Source organism: Benincasa hispida, chromosome 1 (genome assembly GCF_009727055.1).
Source record: "Benincasa hispida cultivar B227 chromosome 1, ASM972705v1, whole genome shotgun sequence".
NCBI classification, from domain to species: Eukaryota; Viridiplantae; Streptophyta; class Magnoliopsida; order Cucurbitales; family Cucurbitaceae; genus Benincasa; species Benincasa hispida.
Window position 1 is genome coordinate 17,700,909 of NC_052349.1, and position 24,977 is coordinate 17,725,885.

The 24,977-nt window shown below is 29.3% G+C and overlaps 2 protein-coding genes across 2 annotated transcripts; one reads left to right on the top strand and one right to left on the bottom strand.

Moving 5' to 3' along the window:
- Positions 1 to 2,066: 2,066 nt before the first annotated feature.
- On the bottom strand, positions 2,067 to 2,736 carry LOC120091562 (monothiol glutaredoxin-S10-like). The gene has a single exon (XM_039049656.1). The coding sequence runs from the start codon at positions 2,619 to 2,621 to the stop codon at positions 2,313 to 2,315; it is 309 nt and encodes a 102-aa protein (XP_038905584.1). The 5' UTR covers positions 2,622 to 2,736; the 3' UTR covers positions 2,067 to 2,312.
- A 20,834-nt stretch (positions 2,737 to 23,570) lies between these two features.
- LOC120091666 (monothiol glutaredoxin-S2) lies at positions 23,571 to 24,232 on the top strand. Its single transcript, XM_039049771.1, has one exon. It carries the CDS (start codon positions 23,690 to 23,692, stop codon positions 23,996 to 23,998), a length of 309 nt encoding a protein of 102 aa, XP_038905699.1. The 5' UTR covers positions 23,571 to 23,689; the 3' UTR covers positions 23,999 to 24,232.
- Positions 24,233 to 24,977: the final 745 nt, after the last annotated feature.

The following is a 24,977-nucleotide window of genomic DNA, read 5'->3' on the forward strand; positions in this document are numbered from 1 at the left end:
GACTTTTATTTTTTTATTTTTTTTATTTTGGAGCATAATATCGTCATGAAATCTTCCATCTTTATTGTGTTGAATTACATTTTTCTGATAGCATCAAAACTTATACTTTCAGGTTTTTTTTTCTTTGGTGGTGTGTGTTTTTTTATTAGGACGGTGCTCATAAATAAACAAGTTTTCGTTTGATAATTATTTAATTGTTTTTATTTTTTAACCCTACAAACACATGTTTCACTTTAAAATTTTTTACTTTTTCGTCTAAAATATTTTTTTTATTTTTTAGAATTTGACTAAAATTCACTGTTTTATTCAAGAAATATGAATATTATTATAAGAAATTGAGAAATAAAATAGACCTTTAATAACTATTTAGTTTTTTGTTTTTATTTAAAAAATTAAGTATATTTCATCTCTCAATTTGTTTCTATTTTTCTTAAGTAAAAGAGTTTGATTTTTAGCCAAATTTCAAAATACAAAAAAAATATTTAAAAAATTAATAATTTCCAATGTTTAGCTTAATTTTTTTAAAACACTGATAAAAGTAGATTATAAAACAGACCTTAATAATTCCAGTGTTATGAGAAGTGAGAATTTGAAAGAAGACCCTCCTTTTGTTTTTCAATTTTCAATTTTTTATTTTGATTTTGAAAACATTAGTAAAGATAGTTAAAATAGTAAAAAAAAAATGAAAATAATATTTATAAACTTAATTTTAGAAAATTTATATCAATAAACCATTGAAAAATGTGGTTACAATCACATTACTCAACCCCAACCTCCTCTTTTTTTTTTGTTTTTACATGTCTACAATTTGTTGAAAATAAAACAAAATTTGAAAAAGTGCATTTATTTATACTTTTAAAATTTAACGGTAATAACAGTCCGACTATATCTTAGACACTCAAATATATAAATGAATAATTGAGGTGGTTTGATAATCATTTTATTTTTAGTTTTTAGTTTTTAAAAATTAAATTTATTTTCTTGATTTGCATATTTTTTTAATTACAATTGTTGAATTGTTAACCAAATTCTAAAAATAAAAACAAATTTTTAAAAGCTACATTTTTAGTTTTCAAAATTTGGATTTGTTTTTTAAACTATTGGTAAAAAACGATAACAAAGGAAGAAATTTGAAAATAGAAATAGTGTTTATAAGTTTAATTTAAAAAAATAAAACATCAAATGATTACTAAACAAGATTTAAATTATATGAAAGTTAATCTTGTTTAACAATTCTACTTAAAAAAATAGATCTTGTTTAACAATAATAAATATTTTTAAGTAGATCTTGTTTAACAATAATAAATATAGGTCTAATTTAATCGATAGAAACATTTGATAATCATAAAATCTTGCTTACCAGATTTTATATAACTGGATTATTATCTTTTTCCATCTACCCGATTTAACCCTCGACGATTTACATAATGTATGTATGAGTGTGTTAGATCCGTTAACTAACTATTTGATTTTTTTTTTCCCAAAAGAATAACAACATTTTAGTTTTTAAAAATTCTACTCATAAACAATACTACCACCAATTAAATTTCTTTTTATTTTGTTATCTAATTTTATGGGTTATTTTAAATAATCAAGTCAAATTTTAAAAATTTAGAAAACAAAAAACAAAAAAAATGGTTTTTGGTTTAATTTAAAATTGGGCTATGAAATCTGTTAAGTTAAGAATAATAAAAATCATTAAAAAATTGTAAGAAAACAAGCATAATAAGAAAAATTGCAAAAAACACCAGTAAATTATGGTGATAGTTGCAATTACACCCTCAAACTTCTACAAATTTATAAGTTTGGGGACCTCATTTTAACAATTAAATTTAAGGATTCAATTTTTATTATTAAAATGTGTTTGGACCCAATTTTCACAATCGTATAACTTTAAGGGTCTAATTTTAATATTTATAAGTTCAATGAATCAGTTTTTATACAATTAAAAGTTTGAAGGTGTAATTTTGACTACCACCATATTTTAAAGGTGATTTTTACCATTTACCAAAAAAAAATATTAAAAAAATAAATAATTAACGAATGGAGCATAAATTAAAGTTTTCATACCATATATATCCTTGAAGTAAAAGTATTAAACTCTTCATAGATGGTAACTTCCCTTTGGAAAAACCTCATGAATTAAAAAAAAGAAAAAAAAAAAAAAAGTAAACTTAGCTTATGTCATCTACTATTCTCTTACCCACGTGGTGTATTTTCATTGGTCTAATAAACAAGTCAACTCTACTAAAATCTACGAGCGCGACTAGAAAAAATACACCACATCAGAAAGTCAAGTACGTCGGAGAATATCAAAGCCAAAGAGCTCCGGCTTCTTTGAGCAATTTGTTGAGACAGCCATTGAGGTGGAGGGTGATGATAGCATTGGCGGAGCCAACGAATCGGCCACCGATGAAGACGGCAGGGACGGCGGGGTTGCAGCCAAGGTGTAAAAGGGCCCATTCAATTTCTTTACCTCTTGAGTCCTCGTCGAGCTCGTACACGGCGGGGCTCACTCCTTGGTCGTAAAACAGTCTCTTGATTGCATGGCTCATGCAGCATGAGCTCTTGCTGAATATCACCACCGCCTTCTGTGACGCAACTTTCGCTATGCGTTCCATTTCAAATATATTCTTCTGTGCTTTGATACTCGGAAAGACACCGTCGGAAATCCTATCGTCTTCTCTCCTTCTTGCGAAGTATTGTAGAGGGAATTTTTATAGTTGAAGAAAGAAGAAAAACTATTGGTATATATATAGGCTACAGGTTGTGGACTGTATTTTTTTTTTCCTTTTTTTTTATTAGGTTTAGTTTTTTATATCTAAAAGTGACCTGCGTGGAGACGACTAATCGAATCTCTAGTCTTGAGATTGATATTACAAATGGGTATTTGTAGTAGGATTTTTTCTTTCTTTCATAATATATGAGATTGAGGAATAGAACATATGATCTGATAAAGTTCGACATTACAAGTTTTATGTCAGTTGAATTATACTCGTTTCAACAATAGGTATTTAATTTTTTTTTTTTTTTTTTAATTTTTGGACTTTAAAATTTTATAACAAAAGGTTTAGGGAATTATTTTTTATGTTTAATGGATTTATAATTCTATCTTTGTTAATTGAAATTGTGGAGTAAACATTGAAATAAATTCAATTCAATGTTAGAGACCCACATATATTACATACGAAATTGAAAGTTTAAGAATTCATCATAATACAAAATCTAAATAGAATCTAATTCTGGGAAGTTCATAGATTTATTGAAAACTTTATTTTACAACGTTGAAAGTTGAAGAATATATATGTGGATAAGTGCCAGTTAGGTATTTAAATCAGGTAACAAATAAAATCAATTTTTTTATTATAAGAAAAGAAAAGTTAGGGGCGGTTTGACTTAGAAAAAATTTGAAACATAAAAATAAAGTGACATATTTAGCCTAAAAAGGGATTGAAACTAAAGAAAAAGCAAAGGTAGGGAGGGAAGAAGGATTGAGATATGGGGGAATGTTTTGGCTTTAGTAAAATGGAGTTTTTTTTAAAAAAATATATATTTATTATTTATTATTATTATTTAAAAGAAAAAAAAAAAAAAGAGTCCTATTTTTGACATTGACATGTGTGGTTTGGTTCAAAACTGTCTCATAGTTGAGAGAGATAAAAAAGAATCTAAGTTAGATTTATAGAGACAAAAACCATACAGAGAACCCAAAAGCTTTAAATTTATTTTACAGTCCCTAGACATTTTTTTTTCTTAATTTGTGTTCAAAAGGTGAATTAATAAGTGATTAAATTTTCCATTTTATGTTTAATAGTTTATGCGTAGATTTTTGTCTTATATTAGATATAAAATTAAATTTTAAATTTAATAGGTTTCGAAACTTTAAATTTAGTGTCTGGTTGATTTTTAATTTTTTTAAAAAAAACATCGAAGAAAAGTCAAAAATTTTATTTGATACAATTTTATATTAGACCTTTCTAAAATTCAAAAGACTAAATTTGTTATTTAACTAATAAAAAGTAAAGTTTTACCTTATCACTTATATGTGTAATCTTTCAAGACTAAAATTGGTTAAATATATGTTTTAGTCATGTGATCATTTTTCCTAAAATGTTTTCTATTAGTTATTTATATATATATATATATATTTCATTTGGCTACTTTCTATTGTTCATGGTTAAAATTTGGCCAATTAAGGATAGACTTACCTAACAATATACTAACTAATGAAAGGATAAAATTTAGAGGAAAGTGATATGCTAAATTTCTAAGAAAAAGTAGTAATATGAATATCAAGTTTTTTTTTCCTCTCACATGACAATTTTTCTCCAATAATCTTTTAACCGATTCAATAAATATATTATATATCTCTCGTAAATTTATGTCATCAATCAATTTAACATTCACAAACCATAAAGGATGACTAAATTTAATATATATATATATATATAAATAGAAAGACTAAATTGGAACTTGTTAACTTTGAACGTTAAAGATCACGTTTATTCTTGAAGAAATGTAATAAATCAATGATAATTTGAAATGTGGTTCATTTGATTATGTGTTGTTGTTTACTTATGTTTCGTAATCATCATAAAATATGGGGTCTACCTCTAAATTTGTAATCGAAGAACACAATCCAATTAAAACGTGAAAAATGACCCGTCCGATTGGATTTCAAAATTACTTGAGATCCATTCGCAGATATTTTATTACTAAGAGATAGGGGTGTTCATGGGTTGGGTTGAGTTGGTTGAAAGACTTTTTAGACACAAGGTTGTACATTTTTTCAACTCAAATGACCCTTATTAAAAAATGAACTCAACCCAACCCAACCATGGTTTGAGTTAATCTGATCATTTATTTAAAATTTTGTTCTAAAAAAGAAGTAAAACGTAAATATGTAAAAAAACTAATTTAATTGTTTTCATATATTGAATTAAGATTAACAACTCAATTTCAATTTATATAGTGAAAATTTTCTTTCTAAAGTGCAAAAAAAACTACTTTTAGTTGTTGAAAAATAAATTGTTAAAAAAATATTGGAATTAAATAAAATTAAAATCAATATATGTATAAATAATTGTGTTATAAGTAATGAAAAAATTATTTTAAACAGGTTGATTCAAGTTGGTTTGGGTTATATTAGGTGAACCCAAGAACCAATCCAACCCATAAAATTTTCATTTATTTGAACCCAACCCAACCCAAATAAGTTGATAACTCAACCCAAACCACATGGATTAGGTTGGGTTAATCGGGTTTTTTTGAATATCCCTACTAAGAAAACATATATCATCCTTCCTTCTTCGCTCTCTCTAATGAACAACAACCCAAAAAAAAAATGAAGAAGATAATCTTGGGAGAATGTCAACTATATATCCCTAAGAAGAAAAAAAAACAAAAGGAAAAAGAGAGTGGGATTGGAATGTCGCCGCAGATGCGAAGAAAAATATGGTTTTTATTTTTTGCAATCCGAAATTAAAACTCCATTTTCCATAAGCTTCCATGAAAATGATTCTCCACAAAGAGACGTATGTATGGTCTAATAATATTCTTCAATTAGAAGATTTTGTGTGTTTCTTAAAAGATCAGAAAATTTTATTCCTTTTATATATTTATTTATATGATAGAGAAGAAGAAGACGACGACAAGTAGAAGATGATGAATGTATGAAAAGCAATAATGGGTTAGTACATTGATTATTCCACAAGAAGGATAAAAAAAAGTTTGACATGTATATGGTGGTTAATAATTGCCTAAATTCATGTAATATGTAATTTTTATTTTAAAAAATATAAGACTTTAAAAAAAAAGTGTGTAAAAAGAAAGGGGAGTTACATGAGAGCATATGCAATGGAGGGGGAAATAATTTGCTAAGAGAGTTTGAGAGTTTGAAGACTAAAGTATAGAGATTATACGTATATACGAATATATAAATTAACAATAAATTGTTAATCAGTTGTTAAGGATTTGAGAAATCCTATGATTTGAAGTCGAAGTGCATTATTGAAAGTTGTTTTTAGAGAAAACATGCTCCACGTACGCATTGAGTACTTCGACATTCCACCCCAAGATACAACACCTTACAAGAAAGTTTGTGTGCAACGTTAAGCAATCTTGTGAATTTTTATTGGACTTGTAAGCTCATGAAAAACTTTTTGGAATCGTATTATTTAAATCAAGAATTTTCTATGTAAATAATATTTCTATATAAACTAAATTCACTCCTTACGATGATTAAGAACATAAAAAGACCTAACTAGATTCCACATGACTAACAATTTCCTTAAAAAGAGGAGGAAACGGACTCATTCTCATCCACTAACTAAACATTTAACATTTAAGATAAAAGAAGTAATTAAGATAAACTTAAAAATAAAATAAAATAATCGTTAAATTATCATCAAAGGGATAAATAAGAAAATATTAATGCAAAAGAATTCGATCATGTTGAGAGTTATCGCTTGAAGAGAAGAATGAAATTCTTTGGAAGAAGAATGAAATTCTTTGGAAAAAACAAACCATGTTTTTATCCTTCAACTTGGTCAAATATAATTTACTCTTCTATTTTTATCATATTCCACTTTCAACTTGAATATTAAACACTGTAAATTTATCTTAAACTTCAAGAGGGTCTCCTTTTTTTCATTTTTTTTTTTTAAAAAAAAAGAAGGTTGAAAAAAATCTTCTGATGTGCATTCAATAAAATCGATATATAGAATTTAAAGAACAAATACACAAAAACAACTATTATTAAATTGTTTAAAGCTTAGATTGACCAAAAAAAAAAAATCAAATAGAAAATGAAATTAGTTGACAGTGAAAATTAAAATAACTTTAATTTTTTTTTCACACAATTATATAATCCAACAACTTTGAGAGCTTTTGGAGCGAGTTGGTTTTTATAGTTGTAGGTTATAATAATTTGTGTTTCGGATGTAAATTATTTTAATTTGAATTATAATAGTATGTGTTCGAAGTGTAAATTATTTTAGTTTGAGAAGAAAACAATAAATACTATAGCAAAAAATAAAAAAAAATGATGAAGGTAAAATAGTAAAAATGGTAGTAAATAGTAAATATTGTAGCAAATGGAAGTTTTAAAATAGTGTTGACTATAAATAGTATTTACTATAGCAAGATCGTGGTTATTATACCCTTAGGATAATTCTTATCCCAAACGCATCATCTAAATTATTGGACAAGTAAACTAACAGTTGACAATAAAAAAAAAAAGATAGCAAATGCCAAATTCGTTTTATAGAATTGATGACACAATCTATTCTAAAACTAGGCAAATTATGCCCCTAAATCTTTATCATTGAGATTCTATATATTACCAATAGTTGATGTACGATCTAACTAGTTAAGTAATATTAAAGTGAGATTTGCGCCTTCATAATGTAACATTCTTTAATAATATATGTAGAAGAAAATCAATCTTTTGATCGACCTTTAGAAAGGAAATCGATGTTTTTATTAATTAAGTTATGTTCCCATGACACGTTTTAATAAATAGGAAAAAAAAAATCAATTTAGAGTCTCAATGTAAATAGAAAAAAAAATTATTGGAGTTGCATAATTAGTACTTAAAAGCCCCAGTTAATAATTTTGTATATTTTAAGATTCGATTTTTTCAATTTAGAGTCTCAATCAATTTGTGTATGATTTCTTCCTATGGACTGTTCTACGCAAAAACCTCAACACTATGGAGACGCTATAGAAAAGATTAGTGAGTTTCTCTTCAAATCCAAATTGGTGCCCGTTATGCAAACAAAATGGTAAAAATATGGCGGATCATCTTTTTATCCATTGTAGGGTGGCAAATATCCTTTGGAATAGACCTCAAAATTTGTTGGGGATCAATATCAATAATAGAAAAGACTTGCTCACTCTCTAAAAAATCTATGCTATTTGAATTTCAATTCTAAAAAAAAACATCATCTTCAATTCATCGGTTATTATATGATGGACTATATAGCTCGAAAGAAACAATCACACGTTCAACAACTCTTACAGTGATAATGCGAAATTATGGAAAAACATATGCTCTTTGACAAGTTGCTAGACATACCGATCAAAGCTCTTCAAAGATCATAACTCCTCCCCCATCTCTCTTAATCTTGCTGCTTTTATGTAATTTACTATCTTCTTGGGGATTTCTCTCTAGCCCATATATGCCCTTTTGTTTTGATTTCCCTTTGTTTTCTCAATATACCAATAAATATTCTGGAATGTGATGATGGTGCTAAGAATGTGTCTATTGGGGTTGATCCCTAAACTCTCGTAGAGTCCTGTAGTTTGTAAACACTTGTATGAACAAACGCTTGTGATGTAATAATATGAGATATTTTCTTCACGATTGTCTATGAAATATGAGATATTTTAGTTGCATTTACCACAAACTAATAAACTAAGATCCCTGGTTGTCGTTGTAACTTAAGCATGTATGTGAAGACATACAAGTGGTTCATGTCTTAAGTGATAACCTAAATAGTCTGTAGTATATGGATAAAGGAGGGAAACCTTATCCTTGTGACACTACGGATACAGCCCGCTTTGTAGATGTTACAAGTGTTGTAAAGTGCTACAGATGGTCTGATTCTGATCATTCATGTAGAGACATGCGAGTGGAGGTGTCATATACAAAGGAATTTGTATAAGACCGGACCACGAAGTGTTTAGTCTCATTATATAACGTCGTTCATGACAGAGACTTTTATTTCACTAGGATGACCATAAGTAACATGACCTTAATCCTGAGTGAGTTGAGAACTCCTACCTATGAGGGTGGTTCTTTGATTTGCATGGGTGCAAATGGCCATATTGTCGACTCAGACCACCACTTTGAGGATTCATCTGATTGGGGAGCTGGGAACTCAGCTACACAATATGGAATTCACTCCTTCCCCGAAGCAGGGGTAAGTAGATAGATTGCTCCCTTAAGGGCTAATTTCGGGGCTTGAACGATGTGGCGCCACACATCTTCTCATGGCCCGAGAGGTGTCCACTCATAGTAGGACTATGATGTATTGTTCATTAGAGGAATCGGTGGTACTTAAGGAGTTAGATGTAACTACAGGGGCAAAACAGTAAATTGGTCCAATTGTACTTACGAGCATTTGTGAAGGGTTATCGTACTGTTCACTGTTATATCTGATGGATATAGAAATATATCTGTAGTGAGAAGAGTGCAATTGACGATCTTTAGTGGAATGCCCAGTAGTTAACGGATGGTGGATCTTGTGACTAAAGAGTTTAGTCAGCTATTCACGTACTGTTGGAGCTTCAAGCTACAGGTTCATAAGGTCCCCTTGGTAGCTTAATGGATTCAAGTTGAGAATCAGTTTTTGGGTCAGTTTGAAGTGTTCAAATTGACAAGAGTGAGTTTTATTATATATGATATGATTAAATTGGTTCGGTTATATGTGATATAATTGATATGATGTATGAGTTACATTAATTGGAGGAATTTGATATAAATATGATTTATATCAAGTAAACGAGAAAAAGACTTTGGTTTAAATGTTACATATGATGTGATATTAAAACTATAGATTATAAATATAATATGATAACTTAGTTATTATATTTATTTATAATTAAAACAATTATGAGATAATTGTGAGTGGTTTCTCCTTTAACCGTGTATGAAGTGGGAGGTTATATTCAGTTTTCATAACTGAAGGATAAAATGAAAAATGTTTTCATTTTGTAAAGAATTGCTTCATTAAGTACACTGCTAATCGTTTAGCTCACGAGAGACTACTCGACCACCTTCAAGTGTTTGTCTAAACGATCGTGTACACGCGTCATTCTCTAAACTAGCATTTTACCAAAGCAAATGACATTTTTGTAATTATTCATTTCTTCTCCACTTAGGGCTGGAAATAGTGTGACTGATTGGCCAAAAGAAAAATGCAGTAGCCGCCTGAGAGAAGAGCCATCGCAGCCATCTGAACAAAAGGCAAGGAGCAGCCGCCTGGACTTTGAGGAATCGGGAAGCCGCCGGTCCACGCAGTCGGAGAGAAGGGAGTCGTCGTTCTATTCATCGTCCGATTTTGACGTCAGCGGTCTGAGAAAGCAGCGGGTTCCAGTTCGGCAACGTGGGTTGGTGTCCGTCGGCTTCGCAGGTTGTTGTCTGGTCAGTTCCGATCTAGTGGGTGCCGGGTTCGAGCGTGCGGTCTGGTCTGGTCAGTTTCAGTGTTTTTCGTTCGGCAGGTTGTCAGCGAGAGAGAGACGCGCGGGTCATGTGCGTGGTTCGCCGGTCAGAGGCGGTAGTGCACTGTTTTGGACTATTTTGCAGCGGGTTGTTCTCGGTGGCAGAGACGACGTCTAGTGCAGATCTCTCGGTATCAGTGGATATTAAATTATAGATTAGTTTATTGTTGATTATCTGTAATTGTAAATTCCTTATTGCTCATAATAAATTAATTCAAGTTGGTTCTCAAAGTGGATGTAGACCAAACTGGTCGAACCACTATATATTCTTTACTGCTGATTTATTTCTGCTAATTGTTTGCATTCTGTTTGGCCATTTAAGTTAGGTTCAGAAACTCTCACATAAACGCTCGTTTGGCAAGCAAGATTCACTAAACGATCGTGTAAACGATCAAGCCTGTTTTTCCTAAACGATCATGTACCTACTGACTCTTACTAAATGATCAAGCACAAAGTCTATACGATAGACAGTATACTCTCCTGCTTGCTTGGTTGTATATTGTGATCGTAGTTTCCTCCAACCCTCTACCAAATTCATAACAGAGCCCACACCTCCTAGATTTTCACATCGAGAATACCAAGGTTACTAAGTGGTGGTGTCCAAGAGGTTTGTTCATGGAGAAGATTGTTCGTGATTGACCAGACGATTGGGTAGACGATCGCAGCGACAGCGAGAGGTTGCTGTTCCAAGTTCTTCAAATGTATGTCTCTCGTTTCCTTTGTATTTAATTTCTAAAGCATGCCGTAATTTTTTCTAAGATGTATAACTAGTTTGTATGTTAGTGAATGCTTGTAATTCTATCACAATGAATTTGGATCGATCGTGCTTCCACTCATGGGTTCTCTTTGATAAGAGTTCCTTCAGTGTCAACCTAATTGAGATATTTTAGTGTGCCTACTGACTCACACAATTGTATCTTTCTCAAAAAAAAAAAATAAAAAAATAGAGGTATGGAAATGCTAGAATCAAATGAAGGAGCAACTTGTCATTAATAGGAGTTGTGTTTTTCATATATTAGTATTCATTTATTTTTCTCTACATATATAGAAAGAATTACATTAGTCACTAATACATCCATAAGTCAGTTGAGTTGTGTACGTTTTAACGACAATGTAATAAGTTAATAACATAAACTTATGTTTTAAAATAATATGTTAAGTTCTATCATAAATATAGGTATCAGTCTATTCTCTAGGCAAAATAATTTATCGTTAAATTAGTTATAATTTCAAAATTGTAAGGTATGTTTGGTCCAAGAAGTTTGCGTGGTCATTTGTACCCGATAAGTTTTACGACTAAGCAATTTCACTTTTTATTTTCAACATCTCCAGAGTCTTTATCATTAATTACGATCATCAACTTAATAATGACGATTGAACAAATGTAAACTGATTCGTCACTATATACCATGCATCAAATATTATGTAGATGAAACTAGACAACTAAGAGAATAAACAATGTACATTCCTTTTTTTTTTTCTTGGACAGAAAACAATGTACCTTCCCTTTTGAATAACTTATCAAATCTCTTTTCATAGATTGTGTTACGAACTCATCGAACAAAATGCATCTGACAAGTAGAATAGTGGGAAGATCCACGTGGAATAATGAAAATTCCAGTGGATAAATAGGGTTAATTAATCAATTAATTAATTAGATGATAACAATGAAATATTTAAGATGAAAAAGCAGAAAGAATGTTTTTTTTTTTTAGAGAGAGAGAGAGAGAGAATAATTAGATAAATTAAAAATAATAAATAGCGGAAAGGGAGAACAGAAACACGTGAAAATAGCGATGGGTCATTGGAGAAAATATGGAAAAACAAAATATCATTTTAGGGCATATTTAAGATTATTATACTTTCTTTTGGAAAAAAAATATTATTATACTCCATGCACTAGTTTAATTCTAAGGGCTTGTCAAAGAGTTATGTTGATCTTTTTACTTTAAAATTGCTCATTCGTTTAAATTTGTTATATTTTAATCATCGTTTTATTTTATATTTATAACAAATTATTGACATCGTTTTCTATATGTATACTAACATATTAATTATATGAATATGATTTCAAGATATGTGATTAAGGGACGACAAGTAGATATGTTAAATAAAAACAATATAGCAAGAACCAAAATGATCGTTTTCTAAAAGTCTTAGGGACTAAAATAGATATTTAAGAAATTTAATGATTATAAAAAATAATTAAAATTAAAAGTTAATTAAGAAAAATAGTATTTAAACTAAGATTGGATAAAATGGATATGTTCAAGAAAAAGATAGTCTAAAATACTATTTTAATTAATATACTCTAGGAATGGTTTAGTTTTAGTCATTGTCCTTTTAAATGTCCATCAATTTTAGCCTTTATATTTTTAGTAAATTTTAAATGCAGTCCTTACCGTTAGTTTATCGTTGATATATATAATAAAAAATATTATTAATTAACTAATTACAATAAAATTAATTTCGATAAATAAAATTTAAGATTTATAAAAAATATATAACCTAAACTCGAATGGATCGTGTACATATTCACTACTATAAAAACAACATTACTTGACGCTTGCAATTTAGAAGTACTTAACGTTTTTATGAAAAAATGTTAAGTAATATGTAAAAACGTAAAAAATAATGAAAAAGATGAAGGATTTGCAAGTTTTTCGGATTTTTTTTACACTGACTAAGTACTTGATAGTTAAAAACCGTCAAGTTCAATTTTGTTTTCTTGTCATTTTTAAAACATCAAATCTAACTAATTTTCTTAAATTCTAAAAAATCCTTGCGCGCAATTTTGGCTTCCATCGTATGCGGAAAGAAAATCGATCGACACCCACGCTTTTGGCTTCGTCGCCTTTCATTGTCTTCAAAGTTCTTCCTAAAAGTTCGGGTTTGACACTTGCAATCGGTGGTTCCACACTACCGCCGGTGGTTCCACACAGCTGCATCGACGATAGTACTGACGCAAACCCCCTATAAGTTCAATTCACACATTTCGATTCTACTTGCTTTCTTCTTTTTAAAATGGATGGTACTCTCTCTGTAGTTTAGGTTTTTCAGCTCTTTGTAATTGATGGTGCTCTCTCTGACTGATGTTTATCTCTATTTTCTCGGTGGTTTTCTCTCTTTCTCTTCTAGTTTGGTCTTTGTTTTCTTGGTTGGTCTGGTTTTTGGCATTGTTCTTGCACAAATGTGAATCACATTTAGGTCCTAAAATGTTTGTTTGGTCCTATTTGATGTTTTATTTGGAGATTTTTGGCGTTGGCTTGCTATAATTTTTCCTAGAATGTTTGTTTGGTCCTAAAATGTGTTTAGTTCTTAAAGATAGAATTGGTTGGTTTTACGAACTTTGCATTGTAGTTTGTAGCTTCACCCTTAATTAGAGTTATGCATATACTATGTTGAGGACCCATTGAAAGCTAGAATGTTTGACCCAGAGATACTTGTGTAAATGGTTGCACTGGAAATTAATTAGTAAGTGACAAATCTCTTTAAACATCTCTAATTTCTATTGATTTGGTCAATATATCTCACTACCTCTGGTATTCATCACCTAAGACATGACTTTGGTCAAAGTTGTCACCTAATTTGTTACCCACACTTTATTTGTGGAAGATTAATTAGTAAGTGACATTTGTAAGTGTCATGCTTTAATATAAAGAATATAATTTTATCGAAAGTTAATTATTAGTCGTCATCTTTTCTTACTAGATTTACAATTATGGATAAATCATGGATGCACAAGAGTAGATTATCCAAATATTATGAATTGAGTGCAGAAAACTTCATCAATTTTGAACTTTCTAATACAAATAATGCCTTTGTTTGTTGTCATTGTTTGAAATTTGAGAATTGTAAAAACCAAAGTCGCAATGGTATTAGAGATCATTTATACGTCAATGGAATTGATGAAAGTGATAAATTTTGGTTTTGGCATGGTGAACAACTACCTATCTCATCCTTAAGTGGGAAATCTTATAAGTTTGACACCTACATGTATGAAGAGAACGATGTTGGAAATATAAAAGACATAGTTGAAGTTGCTCATGAGGAATATTCAAAAGACCCAAATAAATTTGAGAAATTGCTTAATGATATTAAAACCATTATACGAAGGATGCAAAAGATTCACCAAGTTGTCTACATTGGTCAAGTTGCATAATTTAAAAGTTAGACATGGATGGAGTGATATTAATTTTTCAGAACTACTCAAAACTTTAAAAGAAATTTTGCCTACTACCAATGAGCTCCCAGCATCAATGTATGATACAAAGAAAACATTAGGTGCACTAGGAATGAATTATGAAAAAATTCATGCATGTTCTAACGATTGTTATTTGTATAGAAAAGAATATGCTAATGCAGTTGAATGTTCTGAATGTGGTAAATCAAGATAGAAGTATGCTAAGAATGCAAACAAAGGGGAAAAAAAAAATTCCTGCAAAAGTTGTATGGTATTTTCCACCAATTCCACGATTTAAAAGACTATTTAGAAGTATTGATTGTGCTAAGAATTTGATTTGACATGCTAATGAATGAGAAGTAGATGGTACGAAATCCTACAGACTCTCCGACCTGGAAGTTGGTAGTTTTATGTGGTCAGACTTGATTCTAAACCTAGGAATCTTCGTTTAGCATTGTCAGCGGAATAAACTCACGCGGTGAAATGAGTTCTAAATATAGTTGTCGACTCGTAGTGATAGTTATTTATAATTTTCCCCCATGGTTGTGCATGAAAAGGAAATTCATGATGCTATCAATGTTGATATCGGGTCTAAAGCAACCAGTTGATGACATCAGGACATACTTAGCACTACTAATTGAAGATTTATAACTCTGGAGGGAAAGTGGTGTTGAATGTTATTATACTTATCAAGAAGAACTATTCAATTTAAGAGCAGTTTTATTATGGACAACCAATGATTTTCCTACATATGGAAATCTTAGTAGATGTAGTGTGAAAGGGTATAAAACATGTCCAATTTTTGGAGATAATATGTCTTTTATAAGATTGAAATATGGGAAGAAAATGACATACCTTGGACATCGAAGATTTTTAGTACGCAATCATCCATACTCGTCAAAAAAAGTCACGTAATGGTTAAAATGAGTTTGGAACAATGTCTGAATCTTTGTCTGGAGAGGCTATATATTCAATAATAAAATATCTTGAATTTCCAAAAGGAAAGAGGAAGAATAAAAAGCAACCTGCGAAAAAAAACATAGAGTTGTTGGAACAACTTGTTTTCTTTTCCTTTTTTTTTTTTTTTTTTTTGAGCTACCACATTGGAAAAATCTTAGACATTGTCTAGATGTGATGCACATTGAAAAAAATGTTTGCATGAATATATTGGGTACGCTTCTTAATATTCCCAAAAAAAGTAGGGATGGATTGAAAAAAATGTTTGCATGAAAAAGTAAGGTGATACAACATCTACACGTGGATCTTGCTCCAAACCAAGATTGACATATGAGATTAAATCTGAAAATAAATTGAAAAAGAAGGTAAAAATGAATGATGTTATGCAAGAGGACAAGGTGAATATGGACATGATCATTCTGAATGATGAACATGAGAATTTCAATAATGGAAGCAAACATGAATAAACTTTAAAGGTAATTAGTTAAGTTTGCTCAATTTATTGCACTGGTTGATGTTTGCATTATGAATTCCATATTGTTGCATTAATGACTTTCATAGACTTTATATTGTTACATTATGATCAGTTTGTTGCATTAGGACAAAGCTTAAATGATGGTTGCTAAGGAAAAAGATGATATATGTGATTCTACTATCAATTTGCCACTACCTTTAAAATCAATATTTAGGTTTGCTAAAAAGATAATGGCCAAAGAGTTTGTCATTTCTTTTCAACTAACTATTGAGCTATTTGGTATCAATAGAAAGAGTTATGTTTTTCGGGAGGATATTATTGATTTCTGTAGCATGAGAGAAGTTAAGACTTTGACGTTGGTAGCATATATGATGTAAGTAATATAATGTCATTTGTTTAGGTATTCAAATTTAGTATAGGTACTCCTTTATTAATTTTTAATCTTTTATATGTACTTGCACTCAAAAGATTACATATTTGTTGACTCATCCCTTATATCTGCTGGACATAACTTAAGAAATTAGAGTTCAGAACCTATGTAGCAGATTAATGACTTCACAAGAAAACCAAATCGTTTTTGCTCCTTTTAATCCAGGGTTAGTAAAGTTTTACTAGTCAATTCATTGAAAGTTCTTATACTAACAGTAAATGTATACTACTTATATTTTATTTAGTGGTCATTGGGCACTACTGGCTATTAACGCATATGATGATATCTTCTATTATCTTGATTCATTACGAACATCATCTCGAGTAGATATCAGATACATAACAAACATGTAAGTTAACTTCTAGTCCTATGATGTTGTTCGTCATTTTAAAGTTTACATTATTTTATTATTTTGTGGGTATTACTTGACAATAAGGCTATTATGATCTTTCGATCTCAGAAAAATATTCAAAAAGGTTGAAAAAAACATTATGAAAAACCGTAAAGGAAAATATAAACATATTTTAGTTTATGCATATGTAGGTTATTCCTAGTGTATATGCAACATAAATTATTTTAGTTTATGTATTATTGCAGTGTTCTTTATAAGTTGAACCACTAAATGTGGATACTATGTGATGAGGTACATGAGAGATATTATCATCAAAGGGAGCAAAGTAGTCACAAATTCAGTATGTTGTTAATTAATACCTATTTGCATCATTCTCAGTAGTTCAAATATATAACATTTGACAAAATAAGTATTGACTTCAATATTTGGGCTTTATATTAGATTGATACGAGGGACTCATACAATCAATTTGAGTTGGACAAAGTGCGAGTAGAGCTAGCTAAATTTTTGGATTCCCACATAGATGGTGATGATCTATATGTTTTGGATATTTACATTCAATTTTTTGAAGATATGGGTTAGACTTATATTATTGATATTGGATATAGGGGTAGAATGTTCATATTGTAATTCTGGAAATGTGTGTATTGATCATATGAGGTACCTAGACCTATATAGTTGTTGTAATTTTGGAATTGTAGATATTTTGGTTTGTTCTTTTAGGATTAAACATTCTTTTTGAAATTGTTCACATGCATGGTGGGTTTGATAGTCTTCTATAGAACTTACAAATTAGCTATATTGTTCATGTATGGACTTTGTTCTGAATTTTGTAAACATTTTATGTTGTAAGTATATATAACGATAACTATGTTCAAGGATATATATGCAATTTTCTTACCTAGGTTGGTGGAAAGTTTCAAATGATTGAACAAGTTTAAAGAGTTCAATATATGTGTTGTTTGTAATTTCTATATCATTTTTGGACTTCAAAACAGGAAATTATACAGATAATTTCTAATAGTACAATTTTGAAAGGAAAAAAAACACGCTTGACAGGAAAAACATGTCAAGTATTCCTTTTAACTTGCCAGTTTTTGGGTGTCAAGAAGAAATTATATTTGACAAGTAAAAATTGTCAAGTAATGAAAAACTTGATCTATAATAAATGTTAAAAATTTAGATACTTGACAGTTAAAATAAGTCAAAAGATCTCATATACTTGACACTTATAACGTATCAAGTAAATTACAATTTGACGCTTTTAGACAGTAAAAAATTTCTCTTATTCTTGATATTTTAAAAATATCAAGTAACACTGATACTTGACTACAAAAAAACCGTCAAGTAATACAATTTTTGTAGCAGTGATTATGGCACGAACAAAGCGAGGTGGAAACGTCATTTTTATAGCTAAGGCTGAAAAAAGTTGACATTCTTTTTTGGGCATTTTGATTAGCACCACACCCAAATTATTGTGCCCACTTGGCCTTAATGTGCTTATAGAATTGAATTGTGATTATTATTTGCATCTTATCCCCACAACAAAATAAAATGACATATTTATCCCCCTTTTTCTATATGGTTCTTTAGCCCATCGTCATAATAATAAGAATAATAGTTATTATAAATACAAAAAAAAATTGATAATTGTTATTATTATATGCATGTGGTTTGAGAGTTTGATAATTCGATGATACATGTATATACATAGTCGATTTCTAGAAAGAGGACAAAATTTTACATCTTCTTAATTTTCTTTCATTTGGTGTCACTATCCTACCAACCTCATCGTCTTCCACCATCTTGTGAAATAGTATAAGATCATCTCTTAAGCCTAAAAATAGGACAAGAAATGTACTTTATTCTCTCTCTCTCTCTCTCTATATATATATATATATATATTTAAAACTACATATATTTTCTTTTCAAATATCTCCACAATGGTATGATATTGTCCACTTTAGACATAAATCCTCATAGCTTTGTTTTTGGTTTCGATCATGTCCCCTCGAACAAAGGACCATCGATAGAGTTCAACCACGGATCATACCATGACTACTTCCAAGGCTCCACTATACATCTTTGTTCGGCACCGAGGATTCTATCGAGCATGGTTAATTCAGAAGCATGGCTCTGATACCACTTGACAGGGACAAGACCCCCAAACTATCTCCACAATGATATGATATTGTCCACTTTGAGCATAAACCCTCATGGCTTTATTTTTTGTTTCACCCCAAAAGGCATCATACCAATGGACATAGTCATCCTCACTTATATACCCATGATCCTCCTCTTATCTAACTAATGTGGGACTTTGGTCGCATTTCCAACAATATATTTTATTCTAAAGAGAATTGAGAGACCCTTCTCTCTTTGTGTGTGTATGTATAATCATGATATATGACAATTTGTTTGTGAATTTGATGGTTTGATATCAATTTGAGTAATTGAGATTCATCTATTTGAGAAAACTTGAGTGAGTGGAACTATAAGACAAGATCATGATATTGTCTAAAATTTAGGTAGCTAGTGACTGTGATGTATTGTGTCTTGTTTTTGGAAGTGATGTTGTTGGAAAAAGTAGTGGTACTTGGTAGTTTAAAATGGTACCCCCTCTACCATATATTATGTCTTGCAAGAAGAGACATTATTAGCCATTAATTGTCCCTAAGAGTATACATGATTAAGAAAGTTGACAAAGATCGTTGTAGAACGTTTCAGTGATATAATTAGTTAATTACAAATTTCGGGCACTTTAATGTCCATCCAAAAGAAATACATAATATGTGCTGTTAATCAATGTCATAACCTTATAAGTTTAAATTTAGAAGTAGAAATAAGAAGAAAAAGAAATTAGAACCTCTTAGTTTATCACTAACTTCCTAATTTACATTACTATTAGATTGGAGAAGTTTTGATTAATATATCTATATATAGAGAGAGTGAGAGAGAGAGTTCAACAACATGTGGGGTTGGAGAATTCGAACGACTCTTGACCTCTTGATCAAGAGTGTAGTCGAATTATATGTTTAATTATTTATTGCTTTTCAAGTATGCAAATCATCATATACCCAAGTGTTAGTGTTTAGTTTTATCTTATATATACTTAAATGAAAATATATACGTTATAATTAAACGATAAAGGCAATGATGTGTGACAATATACATACATATATATCATCCTAAAGAACCAACTTGGGTTTGGTAAGGCCAAAGTAACCCCTCACCAACCCCATTGGGTAACATGTGAATAAAAATATGGCCCTTGGATGTAGAACAGGGACATTTTATGGGTATGGGCCTCGGCATCCATCCACATAAAAGTCAATGTGCATGCATGTATATGCCCTAATGTTTCTTTGCAAACCCTATGGAAGATCAGAATATTTTTAGGTACATCTTTTTTTCTTGGTACAATCTTTTTTATGCCCTAAAAATATATACTTCCACCTTTTTTTTTCATTTTACATACTTTTTGTATATTTCTACCTTTTTTTATTTTTTTATAAAAGCATACCACACTAACATTGTGAAATTCCTACACACCACTAATATTAGTTCTCTTTCCATTTTAAAAATTAGTTTATCATTTTTTTTATTATATTCTTATCCTTTGTGTCTGTTTCATGCCAAAAGACATTTGTCAAATGTTAATTGAAGTATGAAAAAGTTATAATACGACCAATAATTAGGTATAGTCTAGAATGCACCTAATCTCATGCTTCTTTTTTAACATAATATAAATAAATTTTTTAAAAAAATCTATTGAATTTTGTTTTCCACTTGGCATAGTTGCATCCAAGTATTTTTCTTATAATATTATTGGAGTTGTAGCTGTGTGATCTATGTTATAAATTATAGTAAATTACAAGTTAGACTTCAAACTCTAAAGTTTGTGTTTTTTTGGTCTCTAAATTTTTAAAAGTGTCTAAAATGTTACTAAATTTTCAATTTTGTGTTTAATAGATCGCATGAACTTTAAAAATATTCAATATGTTTTTGAATTTTCAATTTTGTGTATATTAAGTCCCAATATATTTGAAGTTTTTAGAAATTGATTGACCTATTAGATATAAATTTTATGAAACATTAAACTTTTAATTTTGTATCTAGAATATTCCTGCATTTTAAAAAAGATCGAATAGGCGAAAATCTAATAAGAGATACATTCAGAAATCTATTAGATACAATTTAAAATAAGTTTAAGAATTCATTATATATTTTTTGAAGTTTAAAGACTTATTAAACCTACAACTTAAAGTTCATAGATATATTAGACATTTTTAAAAATTTAGAACTAAAAATAACCTTCATAAAATCTAGAACTAAATTTGTAATTTAAGTCTTATTAATAAAATAATAATAATAATAATGATAAATTTGTTGAATGAAAGGATCAAAACTCATATTTATCCGTCTTAATGTAATACAAAATGTAATGATTATGCTAAAAGTTTTATTGTAATTAATCAAGTCCTGTGAATAAATCTATAAACATACATATAAATTGAATTATAATTATTTACCGTTCAACTGATATATGATATATGTTAACGATCAAAAAATTAATAGTAGAAAAAAAATGGTGAAGTAAAGATTAGTTGAATAGGAGTTTGAAGTTCTATAGAAATGAGAATAATTTAATCTCGAAAATAGCATTGTAATTTAATTTAAATATCCATCTATCAGCACTCCCCTAATATAACTAAAATTTGCTTCATAAACTTTTAAGTGGTTGCTTCACAATTTGATTCGTTAATACCATTGGACTCTACATTATTATAATGATGGTAATAAGTGGTTGATGATTATACATGAGAGTAATAAATCTCCACCACCCATTCGAATATACGTTAATAGATCATACATATAAGACATATCATTTCAAAAGTCGATGGTTCAATCTTATTATAATTTATTGACAATTTTTGAACTAACAAGATTATTCTCTATTTTAATGCACACCCACACAATATAGCGAGATACATTATTCAAATAGCCAGTACCACCAATTTTATGTCATAATTAGATATTCAGAAGAAAAAAAAATAGATAGACAAAAGAAGATATAAGTAGAGACAGACAATGATGAAAATTTCATATTAGGGTTTCCAACCCAGTAAACGTACTTTGACGTATAGAAAACATAAACATAAATTAAATAACACAATTAAAAATATTATAATGCATATTTTCTTTTTTAGATATAGAAGAAAGACATTAAAATTATAGTTTTTGCTATACATACAACAATTTAGATTATAGATTGTTTTATGTCAATCGCTACCTAATCGAGATTTGAAAACATATGTTTTGAATCACGGTTGGATTATGCTTATATAGACGACAATAGTTATAGAGTAAAAAAAATGAGTATGTCTCAATTACAGTCGAACTAAATTTTTTTTACCGTTGATCTGGAATGTTTTAGATTTAAAAATTAAAATAAAGGTATTAAATTTATGTGGTGAGAGGGGGGCGTCACAATGGCATCGTAGTTTGGATAAAGTTTGGGGACCTCACATAGCATCTCGAATCCACCCCCGCTACCCCAACAACACTCCTTTAAAAATATTTAAAACCAATAATTTCCACATCATAAATTATTGTTTAATAATAAATTTAATTATTAATTATGGTAACTATCCCATTTTAAAAGCAAAACCAATTGAATTGAATTCAAAATTAACATTTTTGCGGATCCTTTATTAAAATTAAATCTAATCTTATTGAACTTAATTAAGTGGTTATGGATAAATACTCATTTTCTTGAGATATGAAGTTTGAGTCGTACTATAATTATTGTACTAAGAAAAATAACTTCATTAAAACGGTCAAAATATACTACTAAATGTATTTATTTTGGTTGATTTTTTTCATTAAAAACTTGTATATATACAAATAATAATAATGGAAAATTTTTAAAGTTTAAATATTATTTTAGTTATTGTCCTTACGACTTTAGTTCATTTTGGTATTTTTAAAATATTCCATTTGATTCATGTACTTTCAAAATATCTATTTTAGTTACTGTACTTCTAAAAACCAACCAATTTGATCCCTTTTGCAAAAATTTTAATGGAAAAGTTTTTTTTTTAAAAAAAATGATAGAAATAAAAGTTAAGGAACTCCACACACATATTTCTAAATTTCACATTAAAACTTTTATGTGCACGTATACATAGGAATTAAATTAAATCAAATTTGAAGTTATATAAATCAAATCCAACATTTTAAAAGTATATGAAAAAATCCAATCAAAACAAAAATTTATAGAGTTTAATAGAGAATTTTGAAAACAATTATAACTTTTTAAATAATATTTAAATTATCAAAATGAACATAACTCAACTGACATAAAAATTATAGTATCAATATAGATGTTAGAGCTTCAACCTCCCTCCACCAATATTGTCAAAAGTAATAATAATAATATTTGGATTTGGATTAAACTTTTTCATTCTTTAATTATAGATTTAATATTTATAATATTTATATTATATTATATTGAAAAAAACAATGGATAAAATTTTAAGCGATGATGATGTGTGGTGCCGTACGAAGGACAAGTCTCTATTTTCCGCATTGCAATTGCAAAGATTCCGACGTTGTCGTTTTACTTTATATCTTCCCAATCCAACATGTCGTCACTGTACCTTTAAAGAATTTTAAACTTGAAATTACATATTTGTCCTTTTATTTTAATTATTTGGTTTGTAAAGTTCTACTTTCTTCTAATTAAATTTAAAATATTTGGGGGAAAGAAGTGCATTTGATATTATTATCTTAAAGCGTGATTGTGAAACCAACCAAAATGTATTATCTAATGGAACATTCTTATTTGATTTCCTTTTCAATCATTGTCTTTCTTTCCCAAAAGCCAATTCATTCTTTTACCTTTCCTCTCATATTTCTTTCCCTAAAGAAATCCCTTATAAATAGCCTTCCCTCACTACCTCAAATCCTCGGTTCTCGTTCGTTTCTACATTGCATACATTGTTTTAGTCGGAGGAAAAAAAAATATTTAACGTTAATTTAAAAAGCTATATATACTTTTTTACAATGGATAGAGTCACAAGGTTGATTTCAGAGAGGCCAGTAGTGATCTTCAGCAAGAGTACGTGTTGCATGAGCCACACTATCATGAGGTTGCTGAGTGGTTTTGGAGTTAACCCAGCAGTGCATGAACTAGATCAGATCTCGAGAGGTAGAGAGGTCGAGCAAGCTCTCTCTAGGCTCGGATTCAACCCTACTGTTCCTGCTGTCTTCATTGGTGGTGAATTAGTCGGTGGTGCTAATGAAGTCATGAGTCTTCACCTCAATCGATCCTTAATTCCCATGCTTAGAAGAGCTGGTGCTTTATGGGTTTGAGCTTCATCCTACATCGAATAAATTGACCAGCACAATAATTCACCTACTTAGATAAGAACTAGTGTTTTATGGGTTTGAACTTCTTATTACATCAAGTAAATTGAATCTCATTGGACTATTGTGATAATCAATACCTTATATATATAATGTATGTAACTGCCCCTTTTTGTAGTACTTTAGTGCAATGTCATGGTAGTCTCTTTTGTGGAATAAAAATTAGGCATTTTGCTTTTTTATCAAGTTGAGGGCATATTTTTTACACACCCCCATCATCTTAAAGCAATTTGGGCATTGAACTTTTTTGTGAAGATTAGGACCTTCATTTTTTTTCCCACTAATAGGCGAGATCATTCCTTATTTGAGTTCTTCCCCTTTTGGATAATTATTATCTTTCAAACTAAATCATTCTTATTAACTAATCTTATGGAAAAAAAACAAACAAACAAATGTCAAATAATTATATATATCTACCTCGGTTTCAAAATTCACATAGAATATTTAATATATTAGATAAAGTGTGGTAGTTGTTCAAATTTGGTGGTCTAAATATATATGAGTTTTTTTGTCCGTTGTTTCATGAGGTTAGTCGAAGTACGTGTGTATATATATATATATATATCAAATTTGATATGACTGTCAAGTAGAAGTAATATTGACAGTCATATCAAAGTACCTACTTATTCCATTTATAATTTGGAACGTCATAAAATGATATATCAACATTAATTCACTTTGTGAAGATTCAATCATAAATTTCAACAAATAATTTAGCTCTAACATAAGTTTTTATCAACTTTATATTGTACATATATTTTTATAATTCATTAAACGAATAAGATAAAACTTTATTGTGATGATATATAAAACTTTATTGTGATGATATTTAGAGCAAGAACTTTTGAAGGTTAAAATTGCAACGTGCTTATTTAAGTTTAAGATTGAATTACAATCTTTATCTAAATTTTGAAGTACAATTTGA

What these genes read in the sequence shown, in the direction of transcription:
- LOC120091562 (XM_039049656.1), bottom strand. Translation starts at nt 2,621, where the DNA reads ATGGAACGCATAGCGAAAGTTGCGTCACAGAAGGCGGTGGTGATATTC.
- LOC120091666 (XM_039049771.1), top strand. Translation starts at nt 23,690, where the DNA reads ATGGATAGAGTCACAAGGTTGATTTCAGAGAGGCCAGTAGTGATCTTC.